This window comes from Apodemus sylvaticus, chromosome 21, assembly GCF_947179515.1.
Source record: "Apodemus sylvaticus chromosome 21, mApoSyl1.1, whole genome shotgun sequence".
Classification (NCBI taxonomy): Eukaryota; Metazoa; Chordata; class Mammalia; order Rodentia; family Muridae; genus Apodemus; species Apodemus sylvaticus.
The window spans coordinates 6784736-6808848 of record NC_067492.1 but is presented as its reverse complement, the minus strand read 5'-3'; the positions used below and the strand labels follow the sequence as shown (position 1 = coordinate 6808848).

The following is a 24113-nucleotide window of genomic DNA, read 5'->3' as shown; positions in this document are numbered from 1 at the left end:
CCTCTCGCCCTAACCCCCCAGGACTGCCGCGGGGCCGGGCCAGCCTGCATCCACTGACTTCCTCCTGGGGCTTCCGGCAGAGGGGCAGATCTAGAAGCACATTGCTGGCTTTTGGCTAGTCACGGACACTGATGCTTCTTGAGGCTACCCTGCAGAGCCTCAGGGTCAGCTGTGTGTGTTACCCCGAGCCTAAGAGGTCTCCACGGGGAATTTCTGGTGATTCCGTATCCTCAGGTTCACAGGCGCACTTCTGTGACCCCTGCCCACAGGCTAGGCAATAGGGTCTCTCTGAGAATCTGGGCTCAGGTAGGGGATGGGTTTAGTTTGATGGGTTTAGCTACATTGTAAGTGGAGTCTGGTGGCCGACATTCCCCACATCCTGGGATTGGCAGAGGGGTTGGGAGGCTGAGGCAGGAACAGCTGTGACTGGTGCAGCCCCGGGAAACTGTGGGCTTCTGACCCTAGCCTGACCCCTCATGTACCCATTCTATTCTCCAAGGTGGCTGAAAACTATCACTCTTCATGGCATGGCTTACACTCAGGACTGGGGCAGGAAGATCACAAGTTCAAGGCCACCTTGGGACCCAGAGTGTGGTCATTCATAAACAACTCAAAAGTAATAAAAACTGGGTTCCATGCCTTATAAAGGAAGGAAGGACTCTGTGGAAGTCACATGACCAGAGATAAAGTAGTCTGAGTAGAGACCAGTCACGTGACCCGAGATGTAGAGACTGAGTGGCCACTGGCCTACCCAGCCCTGCTTCAGTTACTTCCCTAGGTTTTTCCTGACAGACCAGAGCTGCTAGGGGCAGTATCCACATCTCCACGGAGACCAGGACGGGCTGGACAGGGACAGACAAGTGGCCTCTGCTGTCCTCCTGCATGTCCTCCCCTCTCTGTATGGAGCTCTGCTGGGGTCCTGCCTGGATCCTTCCTGTCTGTCCATGTGGAAGGCAGGAGGACATGGCTGTTCCCAGGCCGAGACCGTCTGGACGGAGCTCAGGCCCTGGCCAGTCTCCCCTCTGAGCTCAGTGTCTGCAGTGGAAAAAGCCTGTCACCCTCCGTGCTATCCTGAGATCGCTGACACACCAGGCCCAGTGGGGCTCCAGCCAGGCGCCTGGCCTAGGGACAGCTTACCCCGATGCTGGCCTTTCCCAACGATGCCCTCAAAAATACACCATGTCCCAAGCTGGGACAGTATCAATGACAGTCGCTTCCTCCAGACATCTACTGGTGCAGTCTGAAGCACTATGACCGGCGTCTGGCTCTAGAGGGGCTTCCCTTTAGCCAGGACATAGCTGCCACGGGAGCAGACTGAGTGAGAGAAGGGTCTTTCTGCTGAGCCGCTCTGAGGCTCCCAGTGTCCCCTCAGTGTTCTCTCAGACCCAGTGTCTCCACCAAGCCCTCAGTGTCTCTCAAGCCTTCGCTAGTCTTCTCAGCCAGGTCTCACCATCTCCCTCGCATGGACAGCTCGAAGAACTTGGCCCCAGCAGTAAGCTATAGGTCAGGCCCTGGAAACTCAGGGTCATTTTGAGGGTCCAAGATTTTTCCAGAACTCCCTAAGGCTAAGGTCCAAGATGGACCCCATTTGCCAAGGATATAGCAGCATCACAAGGACCTGAAGTTCCCCTCCTCTGTCTGCCCCGTCTTCTCTGGTACAAGCAAGCAACCATGTCCGGGGTGCAACCCCAACTACCCTTGTCTGTGCCTCAGGGCTTTGAACGGCGATCCGGCGTGTGCAATGATCTGGAGGAGCAGCAGAGCCGGCATAGCAAACACTTACTTTATTACACAGATGTAATTAACCTGATCACCGCATCCGTGGCCCATGGGGCAAACATATAGGACAGCAGTGGATAGCGGTGGGTGGCGAGACACAGCACCCAGATGTGCACGGCCATGGAACACAGCGTTTCATGAACAAAACACCCAGTGCTCTCCTTCCAGCTCCTGTAGGGGGAGAAGCCGAGGCTCCCACAGGCTGTGTGTTGCTGTGCCCACCCCAGATGAGGTGTGAGCTGAGGGCTGCTGGGCCTCTTGTCTGGGTTGGGAGCCGGAGGGTGTGATGAACGGGCCATAGTTGGGGTCAGATGCTGCATTCCTATCTCCCAGTCTGGCTTGGTCCCCTAAGGGCCAGCTGAACTGAAGGAAAAGGAACAGAACACAAGACAGAGGTTTCTAGGATTTGGGGACTTGTGCGAGTTCTTGGTTGACTGTCCTGGGCTTTGTCTGTGAGCTGTCTCCAGAATAGACGGTTCCTCTGAGCCTGACTCGCCTCAGATTTCTCTCCCTATCTCCTTTTACTCTTGCCAGCAGGATGGTAACCCAGTGGTCTCTCCCCAGCCTCATTTCAGAAGCTTCCCTACACAGTAGGAGCTTCAGGATGAGCAGTGAGTTAATGGGGGAGCTTGGGGGTGGCCCCAGACACCAGCCAACACTCCTTACCATCAGTGGGTTATTAGGGGCAGGCTGAACCAGTCCATCTCTGAGCCCCCTGAGATCCTAACAGAAGATGGGAACAGTAAACAGTGCTCAAGAGTCCAGGGCCACAGGGGACCAAGCACCCCTGTCTCAAGGGAGGCCGGCCCTGGTTTGCTCTCCTCTTCAGAGATCCCTCCTCTGGAAACAAGCTCTGCTCTACTTTCAGGGAACACGCTGCCCAACACAGCCTTCCGGGGCTTGTGAGCAGGTGTGCAGACCCGTCCCCAGCACAGTTCTTACTCCCTCCTCTCCCCAAGCAGCTCCAGATGTATCACAGCTGGCATAATGCCTACGTAAGAACCCGTACCTCTAGAGGTGTCTGGACACCATGGTGGGGCAGCATGCCGTGGGGTGGGAGATGTCTGTTGCCTCAGGGGTAGGTAGGTATTCCCAGAGCAGCCCTGGGCAATTTAGGGCAAGCAGAGTGGGGGGCTTGGGAGGACCTGGTGTCTTTGGTACATTGAGGGAGATGACAGAACTGTGAGTACATTCTCACGGAGATGATAGGGAACACGGGCCTGGGGATGGTTGTATGCGTGGGGACGGAAAGCATATGGATATATGAATGGGATGGTGGAGCCGGGCGGTGTGGCGACGCCTGTAATCCCAGCACTCTGGGAGGCAGAGGCAGGCGGATTTCTGAGTTCCAGGACAGCCTAGTCTATAGAGTGAGTTCCAGGACAGCCAGGGCTACACAGAGAAAAAAAAATAAAAGAATGGGATGGTGGGGTGGTGGGTGGAGACAGTTTGGATGGAACCATGGGCAGGTGGACAGATGGATTTGCCAATGGGTCAAGGTAGATAGAAGGAGGTGAGGGTGGGGGTGGGGGTATGGGGGTGCTGGAAGGACAGGTGGGGAAGGGGCGGGGTGGGGGGAGTTGGCTGGAAGGGCAGGCAGGGGTTAACGAATGGGCGGAGGAAAAAGGGCTCATGGGAAGATGGCTGTGCAAGTCAGAAGGAGGAGCTCAGGAAAGCGTTGATCTATCCATGTGGTTAGGCTGAGGAGTACCAGAGTAGACAGATGGATGCCAGCGATGATACTTTGGTGTCAGCCAAATGGTTTATTTGGAAAAACTAAATGAGAACTTTGGGGCCCATCCTGATCTTGGCCCACCATGGCCCCAAGATAACACCGCCCACAGCCCTGCCTCCCATTCTTGGCCTTCTCCCTGACCAGAGACCCTCTCGGGTCTTCTGACAGATGTCCCTGTTGCCTGAATCCTTCTGGGCCCTCCTGTGGGGGGCTCTTCTCCCTTTGTCACCTGTCAGGCAGTGGGACCTGAGCTGTGGTACCATCCAGCCTGTTCCTGTACAGCTGTGACCACACATGGGATGAGAAACGCGGCCTCTGCTGTGCAGACCTGAGGACTTTGCTCACGGAAAGGCCATCTGGGTTTGAGGCAGGGCTGGGACAGACAGGACTTGTGTCAAGAAGCCCTAAGGTCATGAGATGGGATCTGGGCTGGGCCTTGGCGGGGGTGGGGTGGGGGGTGGAGAGCTCTGCCTGCTCCCTGCCCTCCCCACTCAGCCTTCCTGGTTCAGATTTGGTCACAAAACAGGAAGTGGCATTGTGATTTGGGACTTTGGGGAAGCAAGGCTCTGAGAGAGAAAGAGAGAGAGAGAGAGAGAGAGAGACAGATAGGGACAGAGAGAGAGCACCATATCCCCTAGGGGGTTTGGCTCATGTCTGGCTGTGGTTTACCGGGAGGCATGGTCTGGCTGTTAGCTGTTCCTAGGTCCACGGTTTGTGAACTGGAGAAGGTAGCAGGAGTCAGGTGTGGAGTACCATGCCCCGCACTCAGCTCTGTGTAGAACCCGGGGCAGCCTGTAGGTTGAAGCCAAGGGCAGGCCGTGGTTATGGTGGCCCAGGGTATACCTCCTAATAAAGAACCCCACGGACCTCGTTCCTTCCACAGCCGGGAGGCTGTCTGGTTTTGCCATAAGGTCTTTGGGTAGCTGGAGTCCAAGCCAGGCACTCACAGTTTTGCCAGGGCCTTAGTGCCTGGCTCAGTACCCCACCTTATCCTCCATCCCCCTGCCTCAGGCGACCCTGCCTCAGGTGACCTCATCGATATACCTTGGACTCTCATCTGCTGCTCCCAGCCGCTGGTGTCCTCACCTAAACCTTCATGGTCCCATCTCACCACCAGCAGTTCTGCAGTTGCCTTGTCTCCTGAGCTCTGCCACGCAGACGGCCAGGTTCTCACCCTTGATGTCTTATGATTGCTGGCCAAATCGCATGCACTAGAGGCTCGCTGTGGTGGAATGCCGCCTGATAGCTGCCTTGAGGGGCTCTCCTCCCAACAGCTAGGGTATAGATGGGGTCTCTGCTGAACTCTAAATATAGAGTCATGGAGACAAATTTGGCTGGGCAGCGTTTTTGTTGTCTATGGTGGGCTCTCTTTTCCCTAAAAAGTGGGTAAGGCTGGTAAGAGTAGGAAAGGATGTATCTGAATGAACCAAAGCAAGCTGGCGGCCCTTTGAGACCTACCTCAGAATGGCTGCACGTAGGAGCAGGCACTCTGAAGTCCTGACACCAGGGACATAGGTCATCAGGGATGCCACCTCAGGACTCCTGGCTTAGACCTCTAGAGACTACAGCTCTCAAGCACAACCTGAGGGCCTGGATTTCTTTGTTTCCCCCCCAACAACCATGGCGTCCACCGCCCCATCATCCAGACCTCTTTCCTGCCAGCGCTCACTGGCCTGCCCTTCTGGAAGGGCCAAGGGGAAGCAGAGACAAGGGGCACAGCTGGGGATGGAATCCAGCGACGCTCCCGGTGACGGGAGGCGGGTCTCTACCAGCACAGACTCAGTGTTCGCAGGCAGACACTCAGGAGGACTGTCCACTAGAAGGAAGGGTGGGAGACCGCCTTGTGTCCTGGCTCCCGTGAAACCCACAAAAATACATCTCTGTGGCCTTGGAGGGCTGTGGCCTCAGGAACCTTCCAGGGAATGAGATCTACCTCAGCCTTCAGAGCAAGGGCTGCTGTCAGGCTCCGTTCCAGGGTAGCACCAGGTTGATGGTGCCTAACAGGATCCTTCCATAGAATGTTCTGTTAAAGAATGAGTATACAATTGTGAAGAAATACCAGCCACCGAACAAGCCCATAGGACCACAGCTCAGATTCCTTCCAAAGTGTTTCCTAAATTTCACATACTTCTGTGGTTTTTGTCTTAATTTCTTTTTATTTGGCAAACATCTCCTCGGTACTGATGCCATGGTCGGGACCTCTGTGGAGACTGTTTACATTCACATTAACTCGTGCTGCACGCCTTGCTCTGGGCAGGGCGCCCTGGGTCCAGGGTTCAGGAGCAATCCCCCTGTATTGCACGCTAGGCCTGCAGCTTGCTGCAGCCACAACAGAGGTGCAGACCCGGACTGTGTCTGCTGTCTCTTTTTGTTTGGTACAGGCATGAGCCTTCTTCCTTCATTTCCTCCATGAATCCTTGAGGGAGTCGAGCGGGCAGAGGGCAGGGCGGGCAAGGGCTGGAGTGGAGGTGGGCAAGCATCACCGTCACCCCCGGGGCCGGAGACCAACATTGGGGTTACAACTCAGGGATATGTACAGCTGGGCTGGAGTCTTCCAGGTGAGGTGCGGGCGGCTGCTGGCTTTTGTGGGTTTTTTTTTTTCTTTTTCTTTTTTCTTGTTTTCTTTTCTGTAAAAGTTTGAAAGAAACGAGGGTAGCCACAGCAAGACACTGGGGGCCGGGTGACGGGGCCGAGATGGAGGTAGGGTGGGATGGAAGAGCAGAGAGGTAGAGGAGGGAAAAGAGAGAAAGCGTCGTCCGCCGTCTCCTTATGCTCTCAAAAGCAGTCAAGAATCAACCCGAAAGATTGTCACAGTTTCATTTAGGAATTGTGCTCTCTCTGGGAAGAACACTTTAGCACTTTTTCTTTTCACAAGTGGAAATGACTTATGAGAAGTCCCAGGAAGGTGTGGGGACGGACGGTGGTGTCTCCCTTGCGTGGAGGGACCCATGGACATAGCCCTCGGGCATGACTCTCAGGCTCACACTGACTGGGGCTTCTGGATGTGGTGCTGAGGGTCATGTGACTTTGCTGCTGGCTGCTTTGCCCAGCAAGGATGCTGTCCGCCAGGAACAAATGGTTTCTTCTTGGCCCAACCCACCACATCCCAGTATCCCAACACCCCCTGACAAAATCAAAACCAAAATCAAAGACCGACATCCAAACCAACCCAGGGTGGAGAGACCATGAAGAAAATACTTTGGCAGTGATAAAAATAAATTTTGGATTTTGATTTCTTGAGTTTGCTTTTTGGGTTTCCTTTGGAGCGAGGTGTGTCCGGCATCCTTGGCTGGCTAGCTGGCAAGGTAGTTTACAGGTATGTTTCCTTTGCTTTAAAAAAAAAAAACTTTTTGGATTTTTTTCTTTTTCTTTTTCTTTCTTTTTTTTTTTTCACTTAAAGCCAAAGAGTTTGACATTAAAGAAACGAAATAAAACCTGAAACAAAAACTTCTTCTTGAGTTGGAAATTGAAATTGTTCTTATTATTTCTGCTGTGTGCGCGCCGATCCCCCCAGGGCTGGCTGGTGATCCAGCAGCTCTGGATGGAAAAATCACAGTTTCTTCCTTACACATGAGGAATGGGGGACCCCACAGTCTTCTTTGTCCATTTCTAAGTAGTTTGTTTGCCCAACAAAACAAAACAAAATTTCCAAGAGTTCTTCATGGAAAATAAAAGCCACCAATTAGGTTTCTCTGCTGACAGAGAAACCATGTGGACTTTACAAAGACAGAGACACAGGAGAGTCAAGGAAACAGCAGGAGACAAAGACATCAAGAGACACAGAAAGACAGGCAGTCATAGAAAGCTAGACGGACGGACACAGAGAGACAAACAGAGGGGACAGACAGCGGCGGAGCTGGCTGCACTCCTGCAGGTGCCGCCGTCTGCAGCTGTGCGGTGCTCTCTGAGGGTGCTGCGACGAGGGAGGCTGCAGAGGCCCCGGCAGACCCGGTCTGGGACAGCATGGTTGCGGTTTTGTTGGAGAGAAGCAGTAGCAGCAGTGGCCCCCCACGGCCAGCTCCAGGCAACTGGTGGGCCACGGTGGGGCCAGGAGGTTGGCAGGGCATTGCGTCCATGGGCTGGGTGTCAGATCTGGAGGTCAGCGGGGCACAGCAGCGTCCAGTGGGCCCGGTGGGCCTGGAGAGCAGGGACGAGAGGGTCCTGCTGAGCCGGCTTCGCTGGGGCTGGCAGTGGCATCAGGCTGTCCAGGCAGTGGGTCAGCTACTGCAGCTGCGGGGCCTTGCAGACTCTGGCCACACACATGATGGTGTTTCTCCCAGTCCTTGTGCTGACAGAAGGACCCGCAGTAGCGTGCGGCATTACAGCCACTGCAAGTCTCACTGGCCTTGCGCCCGCAGTTCCAGCAGCTCTGGATGTGGAGGGGGCAAAGGAGATGGTCAGAATAGGACGGACCGCGTGTGTGCAGATAACCTGCCCACTGATGAAAAGGAACATGCATGTGTGTGTATGCGAGTGTGTGTGTGCAGGGGTGTGTGTGTGTGTGTGCAGGTGGGTATGTTTTGCAGGGGAGAGCTATGCATCCACCCCCAGCTGCCAAGACCCGGGGCGGGGGGTGGGGGGGAAAGAACTCAAGGCCCCTGGAGGTAACTGAGCTATCGAGCAGTCCCTGTGGGAGGAGAGGGCCATGGACCGGATTCCCTTTCTGACTGTATTTCTCTGAGGGGATGGCTAGAGATCCCTGGAAGGTGGCAGGGCCATGGAGCTGGGAGGTTGTCACTGCTTCAGGAGTCAAAGTCCACTTCTAAAGTCTCTGGCCTCACCACTGCCAGCTGTCCTCACAAAGGCCTTGCTGTCCCCCCCACCCCCAGGATGGCTCTTTCGGCCCCTTCCCCAGGTCTGCTCGGTCATCACAGCTAGTGAGGTGCTATCCTCACCTCCAAATACCCAGTACTCTGCCTGGCTCCTTGCCCATCTCATGACAGCTCTGAGATCCTGATCCTGTGTATGTTTGTATGTTTGTGTGCATGTGCACATGAGTACATAGATATATACATATATATGTACATGTGGAGGACTGAGGACAATATCTGATATTATTCCTGAGCACTGTCAACCTTATTATAAAAGAGGGTCTCTCATTGGCTAATGAATTGGGCTTTGTTTGTCCAATGTCGGAGACCTCGCCCTTCTTCTTTCTTTCTTTTGTTGATAGATTTAGTTATTGTTATATCTAAGTACACTGTAGCTGTCTTCAGACTCTCCAGAAAAGGGCATCCGATTTTATTACAGATGGTTGTGAGCTACCATGTGGTTGCTGGGATTTGAACTTAGGACCTTTAGAAGAGCAGTCAGTGCTCTTAACTGCTGAGCCATCTCTCCAGCCTGAGTTGGCCCTTCTTTTTTTTCAAGACAGGGTTTCTCTGTATAGCCCTGGCTGTCCTAGAACTCACTCTGTAGACTAGGCTGGCCTCAAACTCAGAAATTCACCTGCCTCTGCCTCTGCCTCCCAAGTGCTGGGATTAAAGGTGTGCGCCGCCACCGCCCGACCTGGCCCTTTTAAAAGGCAACCTACGAATGACTTTTCCCAAAATGGCTTTTCCTTTTTCTCTGATGTCCTGCCAACCAAACTTTTGGAGCAGAGGAAAGTCTTCAGAAAGTCTTCCTTCACCCGCCCTGCTGGATGGAGTTCCGTGCTCAGACATCCAGGCTCACAAGGTCAGACCCCATGGCTCTCTTCTTCCTGGCCACTGAGCATCTGCCTGCATGCCAGAAACTGAGGCAGAGCCCGGGGTCCTGAACCTCTTGCGTTCACATGGTAAGGAACCGAGGGTTTGACATCAACGGGCTTTGGTGGGATGTCAGACCCCAGAGAAGCCATTACTCTCTGGACCTTCAGTTACTGCCCCTGCAGGTTGGGAAGGCCTGAGGGACACCTTACCAGGCCTCACGTGTCTCCATATTTATGGACAGTCAGAGCTGACCGGACTGCATACTTGCTCATGGTACCTGTGACAGTGATAGCCACTGAGAGCAGAGAGCTCATGGAGACCTAGAGGTTGTGCGAGCGTGGGGTTCCAACCCAGGTCTGGTCAGCCCACAGACAACAGCGCGCCTGGCACTCGGTAGCCCTACCTCGCTGGAGTCCTCTTGCTGGTTGATGGCAGTCAGGGCGTCCTCCGAGGCCTGTCGCTTGGCCTCAGCCAGGGCTCGCTCCATCTTGGCTCGCTCTGTGGTGATGAGTTCATGGGCCTTGCGCTCTGCGTCAGACACAGCTTTCTGGAGTTCGGACATCGCCTGGCGCTTTACCTCATTCACAGCTTCTTCTGTGAAGCACAAATGTAGGTGGCCGTCAGTCACCCAGGCTGGCTCCCCTGGGCTTCAGGACCCTGTACACTCACGACCTGGGCAGGCACCCAAATGCAGCTGTGTGCACGCATGCCTACCATACATTGTGCGTGCACACGCAAAGGCACAGGTCCGTGACTCCACTCCTTTGCTGAAAGGTTGTATGTGGGCAGATGTGTGAGTCCTGGGCACACGTGTGCAACCCTGGTCACGAGGAACAGAGGCATGGGTACACTTCCCAAAGTCCACACTCCACTGTCAGCATCACAGTTCCTACTCCGGTGTGCGTCTTCCGTGGGCGGGGCAAGGGCCAGTTCCTACCCATAGTGTGATCTAGCAGGTTCTGGTAGTGTCCAGGATCCTGTTCTAACAGGCTTCAGGCAAGTCACTACAGTGTGGGACCTGCTTTGAGAATAACAGGTCTGCCTGGGCCTATTCACAGGGAGCCAGATGTACACTATGTGGGCTGGAGAGATGGCTCGGTGGTCAAGAGCACTGACTGCTCTTCTGGAGGACCTGAGTTCAATTCCCAGCAACTATGTGGTGGCTCACAATCGTGTATAATGGGATCTGATACCCTCTTCTGGAGTGTCTGAAGACAGCTAAAGAGTACACATATAAATAAAAAAAAATGTTTTTAAAAAAACATATACTATGTGAACCCTGACTGTAAACACATATAAATACCTAATTCATATTCTCTCTCTCTCTCTCTCTCTCTCTCTCTCTCTCTCTCTCTCTGTGTGTGTGTGTGTGTGTGTGTGTGTATGTGCACCCATGCGCATTTTTTATATACCCCTGTGTGTGGCCCAATGTTTAAATCTCAAACTTGCTGTGTGTGGAGACCATCTGAGTCGCAGCCACCTCTCACGGCTGTCCCCAGGGTCTGTCCTTACTCACCAGCTTTTCTCCAGATCTCTTCAGGCATATAGCCAGACAGGGTCCTGGGCGTGAAGTCCCGGTGAACATCTGAAATAAGGCGGCGGGGTACAGTGTCATACACAAGGTGTGGTCATCACTTACCTTCTTCCACACCGGGTTCCCTTCCAGTTTGGCCAGCGTTTGAAGGTAAGAAGTAATGTTCCTCTTGGGAAAGTGGGCTTCACATGCCACTAGGAGAGTGGGGGGATCGAGTGGCATACTTTATAGACAGTGAACATGGCTTCAGGTGGGATCTGGGCGTGTCCTGGACCCTCCCTCTCATCTTTGTGGTCACCGCTGTGATGGATGGGTAAATAGAAGCCCTTACGTGCCTCTTCCTAAGCTTGGCCTGTACCTACTAGAATCTGGGAGGTTCAGGCCTGCTAGCAAGCCAGGCACATCTTTATGTCATGGGAAAGGACCCCCTTTCCAAGTGCGGCTCTCTGTTTAAGTAAGGACTGAGTGTTGGCTACCTTTCTGGGGAACTGGTGGCATCCCACAGACTGAGAAGGGCTACAAGCTCTCACTTCAGGTCCCCATGGTCTTCCTCAGTACACACCTAGCTGAGACCCCTCAGGGCCACTGCAGCTGTTGAGGGACCGGGCAGAGATAGGGGTGGGGCCCTTCTTCCCGTCCTCGGAGTCACTGTAGCACCGGATCCAGTGGTTGAGTTCCTCACGGTCTGCCTCCTGGCACCGGCGCAGGACGGTGAGGGACCGCCGTGTTTTCTCCACCATGTCCATGATGCAGTTCAGGAGCTGCAGGCAGGTGGCAGGGCCTTCAGTACGTTGGAACCAGGGTTGTGGCCAGATGTGGCCATCCAATATGAAGGGCTGGTCAGGGAGCCAGCTCATCGTCCCTGAAGGCGGGGCACAGAAAGCTACCTTGGCTCCTCACAAACAGTGGAATGGGCTCCCAGTGCCTGTGGGCACCCGACTCGAATGGGAGCTTCTTTGGATGCAGGGTAGGGGTTCAGGGTGTTTCCTTCAAAACTCTCAGTCTGCCTTGCGAACAGAAAGGTGCATGGGGGCCAGAGGAATGGGGGCTCCTGGGAACATTAAGACATGATCCAGCTGCCCTGGCCGGGGCCTCAGGCGCCCACCACAGAGATGTCCTACATCACTGGGGCTCTGCTCTGCACGTGTCTGAGCAGGAAGCAGTAGAGGAGGAAGAGCCGGAGTGTGTGGCTTAGTCTCCCTGTCTTTACTCTTTGGCAGCATCCTGAGAGGCCAGCAGTAGATAGGCCTCACATAAAAGGGCGGGCAGCCAGTAGGCATGCAGGTAGGTCCTACCAGGAGACGCTGAACCCAGAGGAGCCCAAACTCAGTGTGGGTCCCCCCCCAGCCTTAGGCTCCAGAGCAGTGCAGACATTCCTGCAGTCACAAGGGCCTGGCAACCCCACCCGGGCACTCACGCTGTTGAGGTGCTTCCACTCATCCGCCCACTCACGTTCTGTGAGCCTGTGGTCAATCACTTCTTCCTGTCGAGACCCAGGTATAGCTGCAGAAGGGGCGACACACAGTTAGGCCCCCGTGCAGATGCCAAGTCCCAGCCTTGCCCATAACCAAGCCCTGACTTGGCTCTCACGCCCCCTACCCTCTACTCCTAGGAGCCTCCTACTTCCTACACCAGGGGGTCGGGAATGGGTTAAAACCAGGTCACCCCGGTTCTGCCTCAGTGACTCACTGCCTCCCACAAAAGTTCTAACCCAGCTCCCCACGCTTTGCCCATTTCTGATAGACAGCTCTAGAGGAACTCACTTTAAAGGTCTCTCTTATCACGGCCTAGAAACCTCAGGGCCTCTGTGCAGCTGCTCGACTTCTGAGTGTTTATGACTTCCTCTTAGATATCTGCACTCCTATGCATTCCGCAAAGTCCAGGCCACAGGGCCCCTCCACAGCTGCAGTCTTTGGAATTCCTCAGGCCATGTGTGTCTCTGGCCTCTAGGTACAAGATCTCCCTGTTTATTCTACGACCTCCACTCCCAGACTGTCAGCTCCATGGAGAAAGATGGAGGTTGTGTCTACCTCAGTGTCCCAGGCTGAACTCTGACCTGGGTGTTTGCCAGCCCCAAGTATGATCTTGGGATCAAAGCAGTGATCCAGGATGGCTCATTCTCCAAGGGATGCTGGGGCCCTTATCTTGCCATTCCCTGCCTCAGTTTCCCAATCCTGCCTAGTTCTTGCATAATAAGCAGTTAGAAAGAAATGCCCCAAGCTGACCCAATAACCTTGTGGGGTATGCCCAAGCAGTGCTGTTCCCTTCTCTCAGCCTTGACCTTGCAGGGAAGGTCCTTTTCCCCATATGACAGACAGACAAGGAAACTGAGGCAGGTGAAGGGTCATGTCTGTCCATAGTTACCAGGCAGAAAGTGGCGGAGGAGGTCGGTGTTGGGTGTAAGGCCAGTCTGGATCTGTAACCTCGGGAATGACCAAATGGGGTGCGGTGGGTGTGGGTTGTCACTGGCTGGGGCATGAGGGACATTATGGCCCTGTCTTGGTTTTCCTGCAGTGTCAGATGCTCCCAGTGTCATCACTGAGGCTGTGCAGGTGACCTGGCACCAATCCAGACTTTCTGGAGGCAAAGCCTCTCAGGTCTCAGCGCCTGAGGTAGGTCTTCCTACTACCCTAACCTGAAATGCCTCCCTGGGTTTGCAGAAGGGCAGGGAGTGGCCACAGCCGTCATCCAGCACCCTCTCTGGCTGCCCACGAGGGGCCTGTGCCAACGCCCAAACTAAAATAGAGGCTGAGATCTGTACGACAGCTGGCGTTTATTTTTGCATTAGCAGAAGCGGGTGGGAATTAGCACCTGCCTGACCCGGCTGCGTTGAGCCAGACGCCGTCACCTGCTGCCTAGGACCAGGCCCTGGAAGCTTCCAAGGTGTGGGGGTGGGGAAAGGCCTCTTCTGACCCTGCTCTGGGACCCTATTGGCATTCTGAGTGACCCTGGATGTCATTTTTTCTTTACTTTCTTTTTTTAAAAGAATTTTATTTATTTTATATATATGACAAGTACACTGTAGCTGTCTTCAGACACACCAGAAGAGGGCATCGGATCCCATTACAGATGGTTGTGAGCTACCATGTGGTTGCTGGGAATTGAACTCAGGACCTCTGGAAGAGCAGTCAGAGTTCTTAACCACTGAACCATCTCTCCAGCCCATGGATGGTCATTTCTAACATTATGTTCCATCACACCAGGGCATGGCAGGGGTGGCCATCTCTGGGTTTCTACAGATGGAGTTTGGGAGTTACGCAGGTGTTGCAGTGCCCATCCATGGCTGCCAGACACATACTCCTTGGACCTCGGTTTCCTTTGAGGTGTGGGTACAGACTGGGAAATGACAGCGTGCAAGATCATCGGCATGTGTTCTGTGTTATCTGTGGCCCTTGCCACCAGTGGCCTGGCCTTAGCATAGAGTGTGTGCCAGGTGCTCTATCAATACCCCCTCCTCACAGAATCCCTGTTCTGATAAAGGAAGAAACAGAGGCACAGAGAGGTCACGTGGCCCACTTGAGGGTCACTTCTGAATTCAAGGAAAGGAAGGCAGTCGTGTTGGTAGTCTTACCCTCAGCCACTCTGGCCTCGGGCTGCCCAGGGCAAGAGGGTGACCCTAGGATTAGGGTCCTCTGCTGAAGTGCTATTCAGTGTGTGAGGAGGGGCAAGTCAGGCTACATAGGCGCTGGGGCAGCTGCTAGCTCCTTATACCCATTTCCTTACTGGACAGCTAAGGCAGTGCTGACAGCTTCAGCGTCTTCCACTGGAGCACAGGTACAAGCAGGTGCTGACTGGACCCCTCAATAAGTACATGCAGACTCTCTCCAACACAAGCACATGCAGGCGTCTACATGGGCGTAGGCTCACAGACACACAGGCTCGTACGCCGTGTTCAGACCTCGAGTGGTTGACGGTACACTCACACTGCTTACCGAGGGGCCGATGGCGTTCCCGTAGCTCTCGGGGCTCAGGATGTCGGTAGGAGTCCCGGAAGTGGTGGGCCATGGCCATGTCCTCCAGGCGATAGTGCGGGGGCGGGGGTGGCGTAGGGTGAGGCAGCCCATTGCTGGGGCTGCAGCGCTGGGCAGGGCTCAGGGTGCAGGACCGCTTACTGAGGTGGTCGGGGTGCAGGGGGTCCCGGTCTGACCCATTCTCTTTGGTCCTGACCAAGAAAATAGGTGGCCAATGGACATCAGCCCCAGTCTTGGATAGAGGACAATAATGGAGGTGAGGAGAGACAGACAGGACGGAGGCAGAAACTCAGAGGAGCCCCATTGGGTTCTGGTCCCCCCACTCTGACCTCCTCTGGGGCTCCTGGTGAAGAATGGCTAGAGGGAGACACCCAGGGCTAGGTGTGGTCCCCACTGTGGTGTAATGGTAGGACCAGGATCTCTGTGGCCAGTCAAGAGCTCTAGTCCAGCCCAGCCACCGTAGGACTTAGGCTCCAGGTCACTCAGGGTTTACAAACAGCACAGAGAAAAGTGAATTCTGATGAGTTCTAGTCCCCTCCCGGAGCTGCTGTCCTCCAGGGACCCCAGAGGTCCATAGCTAATTGAGCAGTAGATGCTGTGGAACCCAGGGCCTCCTTGGGTCACCTCCCTGTCCTGTGGGTGTGTGAGAGGCTGGTACCTGTCAGGTGTCCGCCTTTTGCCATTCTCATTGACTTCCAGCAGGAGCTCGGACGAGTCGACAGGGGATGTGGTGCTGGCGTCCAGCAGCAGCTGTTCATGCTGGGCCAGGTACTGGGCGGGCGTCTGCTTGGCCAGGCGGGCACAGTGCAGGAGCTCTCTCTGCAGCAGCGGTAGATTAGCCTGTGGGCAGGACAGGGGCTTTAGGCGCAGCTATCAACTGGGGTGCAAACCCACAGCGCCAGTTTGGAGCAGACAGCCCAGAGCTGCTTGTGTGTGACTCAGGGCTGCTCTGGGTCCCCTTAGGGTTTTCCTTCCAATGGCACAGTGGGAACTGACAGGCCTGAGCTCCGCTGGGCACACAGCAATGTAGGGACGCTGCTACCTCCTGAGTTACTGTCTGCAGCCAACACTCCCTACTAGTACCCCATGTAAGCAAGCATCGTATCATCCTTGGTGTGGAGAAAGAAGGCAAAGTTCAGAGGGGGCAGGCAACCTGGGGGGGGAGGGGGAGATAGGGATGTAAACGAGGTGCTATGCTGCTACAGGGTCTCTGCTCTAGCTCCCAAAATGCACCGTCCAGAAGCCCCACAGGCCCAGCTCCTCTCCCTACTGCCTCCCACTTTCCAGTCTCAGCCCTAAACAAAGGTCACAGCTGGAACTTGGGACATCAGCACATAAGGAATATGACCTTCATGAACCCAAGCCTCAGCCATGACATCATAACTAGATTCTCCATCTGCAGACGAAGCCACCCGAGCTCACAGACTCCATCTCCCTAGTGCTGGGTAAGGGTCTTCAGGCATGCACCGCTTGTGGTCAGCCTTTCCAGAGCTGCTGTGGGTAGAGGGACAGGCTGGCCCTCAGCATGCTGGACAGGGGCCCAGTGGCAGGCTCTCTGGAGAGCCAGCAGTTCTAAGTATTTGTAAATAAACACAATCTAAAACTTTCCCATGCGTTTCAAAGCTGCCAGCACAGCCTTCCCCAGCCTCCACCTCCTCAGCCTCGGTTGGCGCATCTACGCGGCCCATCAGGCAGCTGATGCGTTTTTGTTGAGCGGTATGGCTGCCAGGCCTGTTTTTCTGTTTGGATAGCTGAACGGGGGCCAGCCCACCATCTGCCGACCACGTCAGAAGCATGAGCTGGGATGAGGTCCTGGGAGGTCTCGGTAGTCCGGAGTCTCCTCCCTCACCAGTCCCCCACCCTCTGCTTGGCCAGCATGTTGGGGCGGGGGCTGGGCATAAGCACCATCTGGTTGCTGTTCGGGTGGGGGAACATCTGGGGTCCTGGCCAGCTGGGGCCAGCTGGGAGCTGGAGCCTCGGGTAGGGTGGCTTCTGTGAAGCTCCACTGTCCAGCTATGTGGAGACGAGTGTGGGGCAGAGTGGAGGGGACACAGGATCAGGTAGCCCCACCATACAGTCCAGGTACACGGTAGCCCTTGGCTGGGAGTACAGGACTACTTCCTTCCCAGAAAGAACAAGCCCCCATTCTTTTTCATAAGTCCCGGGCATCATTTAGAGGTCACACCAAGCTGGTCACAGGGTGTCTGGCCCCCAACTTCACTTGGCATGGAGATTTTGATGCGTAGGAAAAAAAAAAAAAAACCTAAACCATCTTTGTCCTGAATGGGACTCTGGTGAAAGATGTGTAGAATGCACCTAGAACCACCGAGGTGACAGCTAAGCCCTGAGTTTTTGTGTCGCTTCCCTTTGCTCTACAGAGCCTCTCCACCACAGGCTGTTGAATGAGATTGGGTCACCTCACCCTGGCTGGGCTACCGAGGAGTTGTGTGGTCTTGGGAAGGTCACGCAAGCTCTCTTGACTCGTTGGCAGACCAGAGCTCTAGAAGCCCTGGTGTGACAGGCTCTGGTGAACTCCACGTGAATTGATGCAGTGTGGCCCTATCACCTGTGGGGCTGACAGTTTCATCTTGCTTAGGAAAGGACCCAAAAGGGCCCCGCCATTGGAGCCAGGCTCTGTGTAGCCACTCCGTGCCCAGCGATCTCCAGAGGAAGCCACGAGAAGTTCTGTAGAAGCAGGAGGGCCATAACTATTTGGGAAGGTGCTGTGGGGCTCTCTGCCCTGCCAAGAGGGGACCCCACCCAGTGAGGGCAGGGAGGCATCTGGAGCTGCCCGAGCCTTTCTTCCTCTGGCTTGTGTTTTGGGGCTGGGCACCTACCCTGGCAAAGCAGCCATGCCTCTTTGACAGGACACAGTGGACTCTGGCTGGTGTCTTGGCAACAAGGTTAGAAGTACTGGCTGCAATCTTGTATTTTTAGGTTTGACCTTTGACTCTTTCTGCCTTTCCACCCCAGGAGCTCCATATCGTGAAGACAGAAGTACCCCCCAGTGTCCCTAACAATGAGATGCAGAGGTCCTGGGTGAGCTATGACATGGGCTGGCCCCCACACCACCAACGCGGGCATAGAGAAATGAAATGGCGGAGGTCCCTTGAGACAGCAGTGCTTGGCAAGGTGGCCCACCTAGTGCTTACTTTAGGTGATCCTGTGCTAGGTTAGGCAGGAAGGGAGCTGAGGTAGGGACCATGGGAAAAGGAAGCTGGGATATTCCAGACGCAGGCGGGGCAGCTAGTGCTGCGGGGCATCTCTTGCAAACATTGGCTCAGACAGAGTAAGCAGGCGTATGGCATCCCAAAGACAGGCAGCAGCAGAGTCAGCCGTACGCGGAGGGCGAGGAGAATGGGGCCTCCAATGCACACCAAAGCACTGCCAGGTGGCTCTACGTGCTGGTACCCAAGGCTTTTCTGTTGTCACTAACTCCAGTGTGAGCCCAGCAAGGTGTGCGTGGGAGGGAGGAGGGGAGTGGATATGGATGTCATGTGGGGTCCCCCTGTGAGGTGCCATAGGGGATGAGGCTGGTAGGGCATGTACTGTGACTGTTGTGGGGACGCAAGCTTGACCGCGGCCTTGGGTCTCTACCAGCCGGGAAAGTGAAAGCTTCGGTTTTCCTGCCTATTAACTTGACAGAGTCAGGGCTGTGCCTCCCCCTCCTGGGGTCAAGGGGCATCTGTGCAGGGAGCTTTATAATCCATTCTTGGTCTAAGATGGCAATTTAAAAACTTAGTGTGGAGCTGGTCTGTGTGAACGGAGGACTCTAGCCTCAGGGGCCAAGTACGGAGGAGCGGAGCCTAAAGTGGAGCACAGGCGCATGGCAAGAATGACCCCGGGCTCCGGTGTCAGTGGAGGTGGGTGCCCTAAGTGGTGGGCAAGTTGTCATCCTCCTGAGAGGTCTAAGTGGAAAGCGATGACACGGGCAAACACATTTGGAAGCACGCCGCCCTCTCTCCCCTCAGAGTAAAAGAGCTTCTGTGAGTCACGGGCCCAGTGAGGACCTGGCTCATTCCCGAGCGTCGCTGGTTCACAGACGACCAGATTGACAGCTTCTTACTGAGCCTAGTAGTGCACACCTGCAATCCCAACTACTGGATGCTGAGGCAGGAGGATAGAGTTCAAGGCCAGTCCAGGAAACTTAGCAAGACCCTGCCTCAAAATTCAAAAGGAACAGAGCCCTGGCTCAGCAGCAGGATGCTTGCCTAGCATGGACGAGACTATGCTCACACCTCGGCGCTGAAAAAAACCAAACAACTGAAAAAGCCCGCAAAACCCAGCCAACCAAACACCTACCCAATCCCCACAAACAAACATGGCTCCCTGTCCTGAGGGTTTGGGCTTGGGTGAGGAATCTGCCTTGCTCAGCGGTTGTGGTCAAAAGAGGGTCAAAGGGACCTAGTGCAGCGTCACCAGCGTCTGTGAGTCCCCGGTCTCTGAGTCTGGGCTCTGAGTTTGGCATAGCATCTTCCGTCACCCCGCTGTCCAGCCACTTCCCTGCCTGTCCACCACGTTCTTCACCCTCTGCGTACCTGTTCCCCTTACTGGATTCCATTTGAAAGTAGCTTTCCCCCTTTCCCAGGACCTTTGTATACACCATCCCTGCTGCCTGTAGGGTGCTGCCTCTGTTTACCTTCAGAAAGGGGATGACAAACGGCCTCAGTGGAAAGTTGGTGGCTTCCTGGAGCTTAGAATGAAACTCTTCGATCGTCAGAGTTGAGTTCTGCAAAGAGACGGTTGAGATTGTCAGATTTGAGTTCCACGCCCCATCTAAAGGTTCCCATGTACCAACCCGGATGCCCCACCCACACGGGGTTCCAGGTCTGGCTTGAGGGCTGGGTAGAGCATGATGGGGTTGTCGTGGCCATCACGACAGAGCCTGCGACAGAGGCTGTCATGGGAAAGAGCCTGTGACAGAGGCTGTCATGGGAACACGGGTGCCCGATGGCTTGTAGACTCACCACCAGCCCCAGCACCAGCGTGCGCACGCGCTCCCCGATCTCGGGCGAGATGTCGCTGCCGAACTGCTGCAGGGTGGTGAGGAAGCGTTTGAGCTTGCTGAGCTGTCGTGCCCCGCAGGCCGGGGGCAGGTGCTGTGTGGACAGCGAGGCGGTGGATGAGGTGGCTGGGCCGTTGCTGAAGCCATTGGGTGTAGATGGGGCACCGTGGATGGCCGTGGGTGAGTGACTGCTGCCGTTCATCACTGTGGGAGAGCGCTGAGTGAGCGTGCGCACAGGCATAACAGTTGCACTCGGTGGTTATAAGTACACCTGGTGGCAATGCCAGTGACCCATATGACAGTGACAATGATGGTGGCGTCCAGATCAGCACAGCTGCCATTCTGTCCCTACAACCATTCTGTGCTCTTATACAGATATGCAAACAGATACTGGGGAGGTGACTCCCTTCACCTCAGGTACCCCAGCCAGGAGGGCGTGATAGGGCTCACACGCTGGAAGTGGCTGCAGAGACAGACATGTGTGGGGCTGGCTTATGCTGTCCCTGGGGGCTACCCTGAGCCTGACCTTCACGCCAGCCGATATTCTAGATACTCCACATGCAGCAGATGCCCGGCTCATCCTCCCAGACTGGCTCAGGTTTCCGCCATGAACAAGCACGGGGCGTCTCCACCCATGGTGTGGGAAATGAGAAATCACTCCCATGCCCCCCAAGAGCAGGCTAGCAACTCTGCCCCTGCTCCAACACCCCTAAGCAACACCTTCTATACAATCTCTTTCCCAACTCCAGGTGATGTGCCCAGAGTCTCCCCAACCCTGAGGACCCTGAGTCTTGCTAACCCTGAGCCACACCATTGCCAGCAAGTAGATCAAATGTGTGAGCTGATGGGACTCAACATCAGGCAGAGACTGAGACCCCCCCCTGGAAGAGCTGGTTGGGTTCTCCAGGGGATTGTGACACAGGAGGCTGTGTCCAGGGGCTAGTTCATGCTGAGGACGATCAAGTGACCAAAGAGACAGCTGATAAGCATGCTACAGGATAGCTGCAGCAAGTCACTGAGCTCTGGCTGACTGGATAGACCCGCCATTGGCTCAGTGTCCCAGGGCCAAGGCCAGGGGCTGCCACTGAGTCCTTGACTCTCAGTCCCGAGTGACAAAGGTTAAAAGTTGTGGCAGTGGGCCCCAACTATGATTAGCAGGGTCTGCAGACAGGTCAGGGAATGTAGGTTACAAATGCTACCTCTAGGCATAGAGACATGTTCATACACCTCCAGCTCACTCAACTGTGGCTTTGTTTGTGTCCTATGTCCCTGACCTCAAGGATACACCACCATCTCCTGCCTTGGCAGAGAGTGCAGAAGCCAGAATATCTTGTCTGGGCTGAGAAATGTAGCTCTGGGTGCCCATAAGGTCACAATCCTCAAAGCTCCAGCTGTCTCATGCCACCTGTGGCGAGGCTAGCCTGGTGGGGACAGAAGTACCAGGGAGAGAGGGATCCCCCTTTTACACTTAAGATCCCCCAGGCTTGCCCAGGATAGAGACTCAGCTGAATTCCCCTGGGTTAATTGCTTGCCACAGGCAATGGCTTCCTCTGCAAGTCATTCCAGACTACACATCTAGATTCAAGCACTGGGAGTTTAAGGGCTCGGCCTGGACAATAAGGTAGGGCTTGACCTGAGTCCCCCTTCCTGGCCCTCAGATCTCTGTGGCTGCCGTGGCTCTGACAGGATCCTGTTATACCTCTGCTCGCGCCACAGGATCGGGGAGCCTAACCCAACTCGGTCAGTCTTGTGGTTTCAGTCTCTCCTGTGGGCCCCATACAACCTTCTCCCGCTAACTTAGTGCAGTGACTGCCTTCATCTTGTCCAGATACTGCCTGAGGCTCTAGCTCAGATAAGCCACCTTGGGGCCAGGGCTAGTGGCTCCACACAAACATGTGGGGGGACCATCTGGGGTAAGCAGCTCATGGGTAGAGCCAGCTGGTGGCCCCCAACTGTCTGATCTGAGGGCAGACCCCCACCTTCCACACAAGTTAAGACAAGACCAAGCCAAGAGATGCTCTGTTGTGGTGTGGGCGTGGCTGCCAGTATAATCCCCTAGGGGAACACCCTCCTCCCCATTCTGTCCTCACCTCTAGTCTGACAGTCACCTGCTACAAGGGTTATGCTCTCACAGGTCCCTGAGACACCCCCATATCATAAACCTTTGAGGGTTTGGGGAGCAAGGCCTGTACAGACAAGACAATGTCGGTCAGACCTAGGCCTGGCATTGGTTCCTCTGTCTGCCAGCGGTGCCAAGCCATTCTGAAGTTCTGAGGTGAGCTCCAGGACCAGAGCAGCAGCCTGGCCTGTTTCCCGACCCACGGCTTACGGAGCCTGTGTGCATGCCACCAGCTTACCTGCAAGCTGGCCCTCGTGAGGTTACAACCCTGCCAGACTCTACATGTTGGGGGTTATGTGAGGCACCCCTTGACAGCTGCTTCTGAGGAACACACGTTTCAAAGCATGTGGGGAGAGACATGCAGGCTCACAGGCTACCTGGTGGTTTTATGTTGTCACCAGCCATGGCTACCCTCTGCCTACGGTTCTAAGTAGCTCCTCCTTCCTGGTGCCGGGGTGGGGTATACATGGAAACAGAAGCCTTCCCAATTGTCTCCCCCCAAATGATCTCAAGAGCCTTTTCCAGGGCCTAGGACGCACAGTCAGCTCCAGAATGCCTGTATGCTAGTAGAAGCAGGTAGGCATAAGCACCACGTGTGGGAGCACCCATCTTGCTCTGGGGTGGTCAGTGATGGTGGCATTCTAACAGCTTTGGACTCCTAGCCTCTCTAAGACCATGTCCAGAGGACCACACTGGGTGGACTTTCATCTTCCTGGTGAGCTCTGACAGTCGACACACACGCCCCAGTCAACACTAATGACAGTCACTTTCCGTCACCTCAGTCAGGCCAGGAGATGGCTTGTTGCCACGGAGACCTCACTAATAGCTGTGGACTTGTGTCTTAAGACCAAAGGTTCTATCAGCAGGACTCTGGGCCTTCCAGTAGTTTCTAAGACACGCCGATGGATACATGGTCTAGTCCGTGCCACCCACCAGACCCAGCCTGGCCTGGTCCTGTCCTCCCTGAGGCCCGCTTACCAGCCTTGCTCTGAGCGCCTGGGTCCCCCGTGGCCCGTTCGCTTTACTGCCTGTCTTCCCTCCCGCGGCTGCCGGGCAGTCTCAGCAGCTAAAGAGACGCCAAAAATAGTCCCCGGCACAAGTGTTTTCATTACCACAACAGGTGTGTTACTAAGTTAGACAGCACACGTGTCCTCGGCTGATGTTTGGGGGCACACACTAGCACCCCCATAACTCCCCCAGCCTTGACGCTTGGGTGGGAGTTAGCCAGGGGCACACGGACCCCGTTAACAGCTCTTCCATCCTTTCTCCTTGACATGGGGAACACCATTATCACCACAGCAAGTATCGGCCAACAGTTGATGGCCAATCAGGCTGTGTGCCAGGCTCTAGCGTGTGGCCAAGCAAGGCACGGAAAGATGGCAGCAAGAGGGACAACAGAGAACACAGCCCACACATGTAAGCTCTTCCTCATTCTTAGTGCCCAGAAGTTACATGGCAGCCATACATGCCTGGGACATGCAACTAATTGGCCCAGTCAAGGCTGCTGCTGCTGCTGCTGCTGCTGCTGCTGCTGCTGGGGTGACAAGCATTCTGAATGTCGCCTCAGGCTTTGGTGGAATCGTCCACTAGTGACCAATATGCCCAGAGCACGCGGCATGGTTCAGACACATGAGCCACAGCTTTGTCAGCATGGAGCACGAATCACCCTCAGTGCTCCATACTGTGGTAGCATCACCTTACAGGTGGGGAAATTAAGGCAGGGCAACCATCCCCGCCGGTCATTAGCTACCCTACCAACAGTTGGAGCTAGGGCCCTTGTAACAGTGGGGTGTGACTTGTCCCCCCACAGCTCTGGCATCTGCTCCAGTCAGCTTATCTGGCTGTAGGGGGATAAAGCTCAGTGGGCATTCACATGCAAAGACCCCACGGTTCCAGCACCATGTCTGAGGGTCTCAGTCTCTAGCCCTAAGCCCCTGGGCCTCTCATCTTTAAGGAGGCTGGAGATCCAACAATAGGAGTGTAGAGGCCCGAGAAGGGCCCAGGCGGCCGCCTTGAAGCCCACAGTTCTTGTTATTTTACTTACAGAGACAGACCATGGACCACTTTAAGCAGCCGTGGAAACGGCCGTGGGGTAGAGACGTCGCAGGTCCATCCTCACCATCTGTAAGCAAAATAAGAAGAACAGGCTGTCAGGAGGGCGCCGCAGTGGCTGTCCCCTCTGCTGTTTAGTGACAGTCCTAGAGACTGCACTGTTGCCACTGGGGGCCGGTCCACTCCTCTGGGCCTCAGTTTTCTCTGTAAAATGGGTTGCACTGGGTA

At 55.1% G+C, this 24113-nt stretch overlaps 1 protein-coding gene across 6 annotated transcripts in view; it reads right to left on the bottom strand.

The window, feature by feature from the left end:
* Positions 1–6845: 6845 nt before the first annotated feature.
* Cbfa2t3 (CBFA2/RUNX1 partner transcriptional co-repressor 3) overlaps positions 6846–24113 on the bottom strand; it is a 69999-nt gene continuing 52731 nt past the window's right edge. For 3 of the 6 annotated variants that reach the window (XM_052167248.1, XM_052167249.1, XM_052167252.1), the window contains exons 3-12: positions 23878–23955; positions 19677–19918; positions 19349–19438; positions 15368–15549; positions 14671–14900; positions 12156–12241; positions 11301–11499; positions 10721–10789; positions 9608–9798; positions 6846–7883 (exon numbers count right to left, since the gene is read on the bottom strand). In XM_052167248.1, the coding sequence (XP_052023208.1) occupies positions 7614–7883; positions 9608–9798; positions 10721–10789; positions 11301–11499; positions 12156–12241; positions 14671–14900; positions 15368–15549; positions 19349–19438; positions 19677–19918; positions 23878–23955 (1637 nt within the window). In that variant the 3' untranslated portion in view covers positions 6846–7613. The remainder of the gene's footprint in view (positions 7884–9607; positions 9799–10720; positions 10790–11300; positions 11500–12155; positions 12242–14670; positions 14901–15367; positions 15550–19348; positions 19439–19676; positions 19919–23877; positions 23956–24113) is intronic. The other 3 variants (XM_052167250.1, XM_052167251.1, XM_052167247.1) reach the window with 1 other exon arrangement.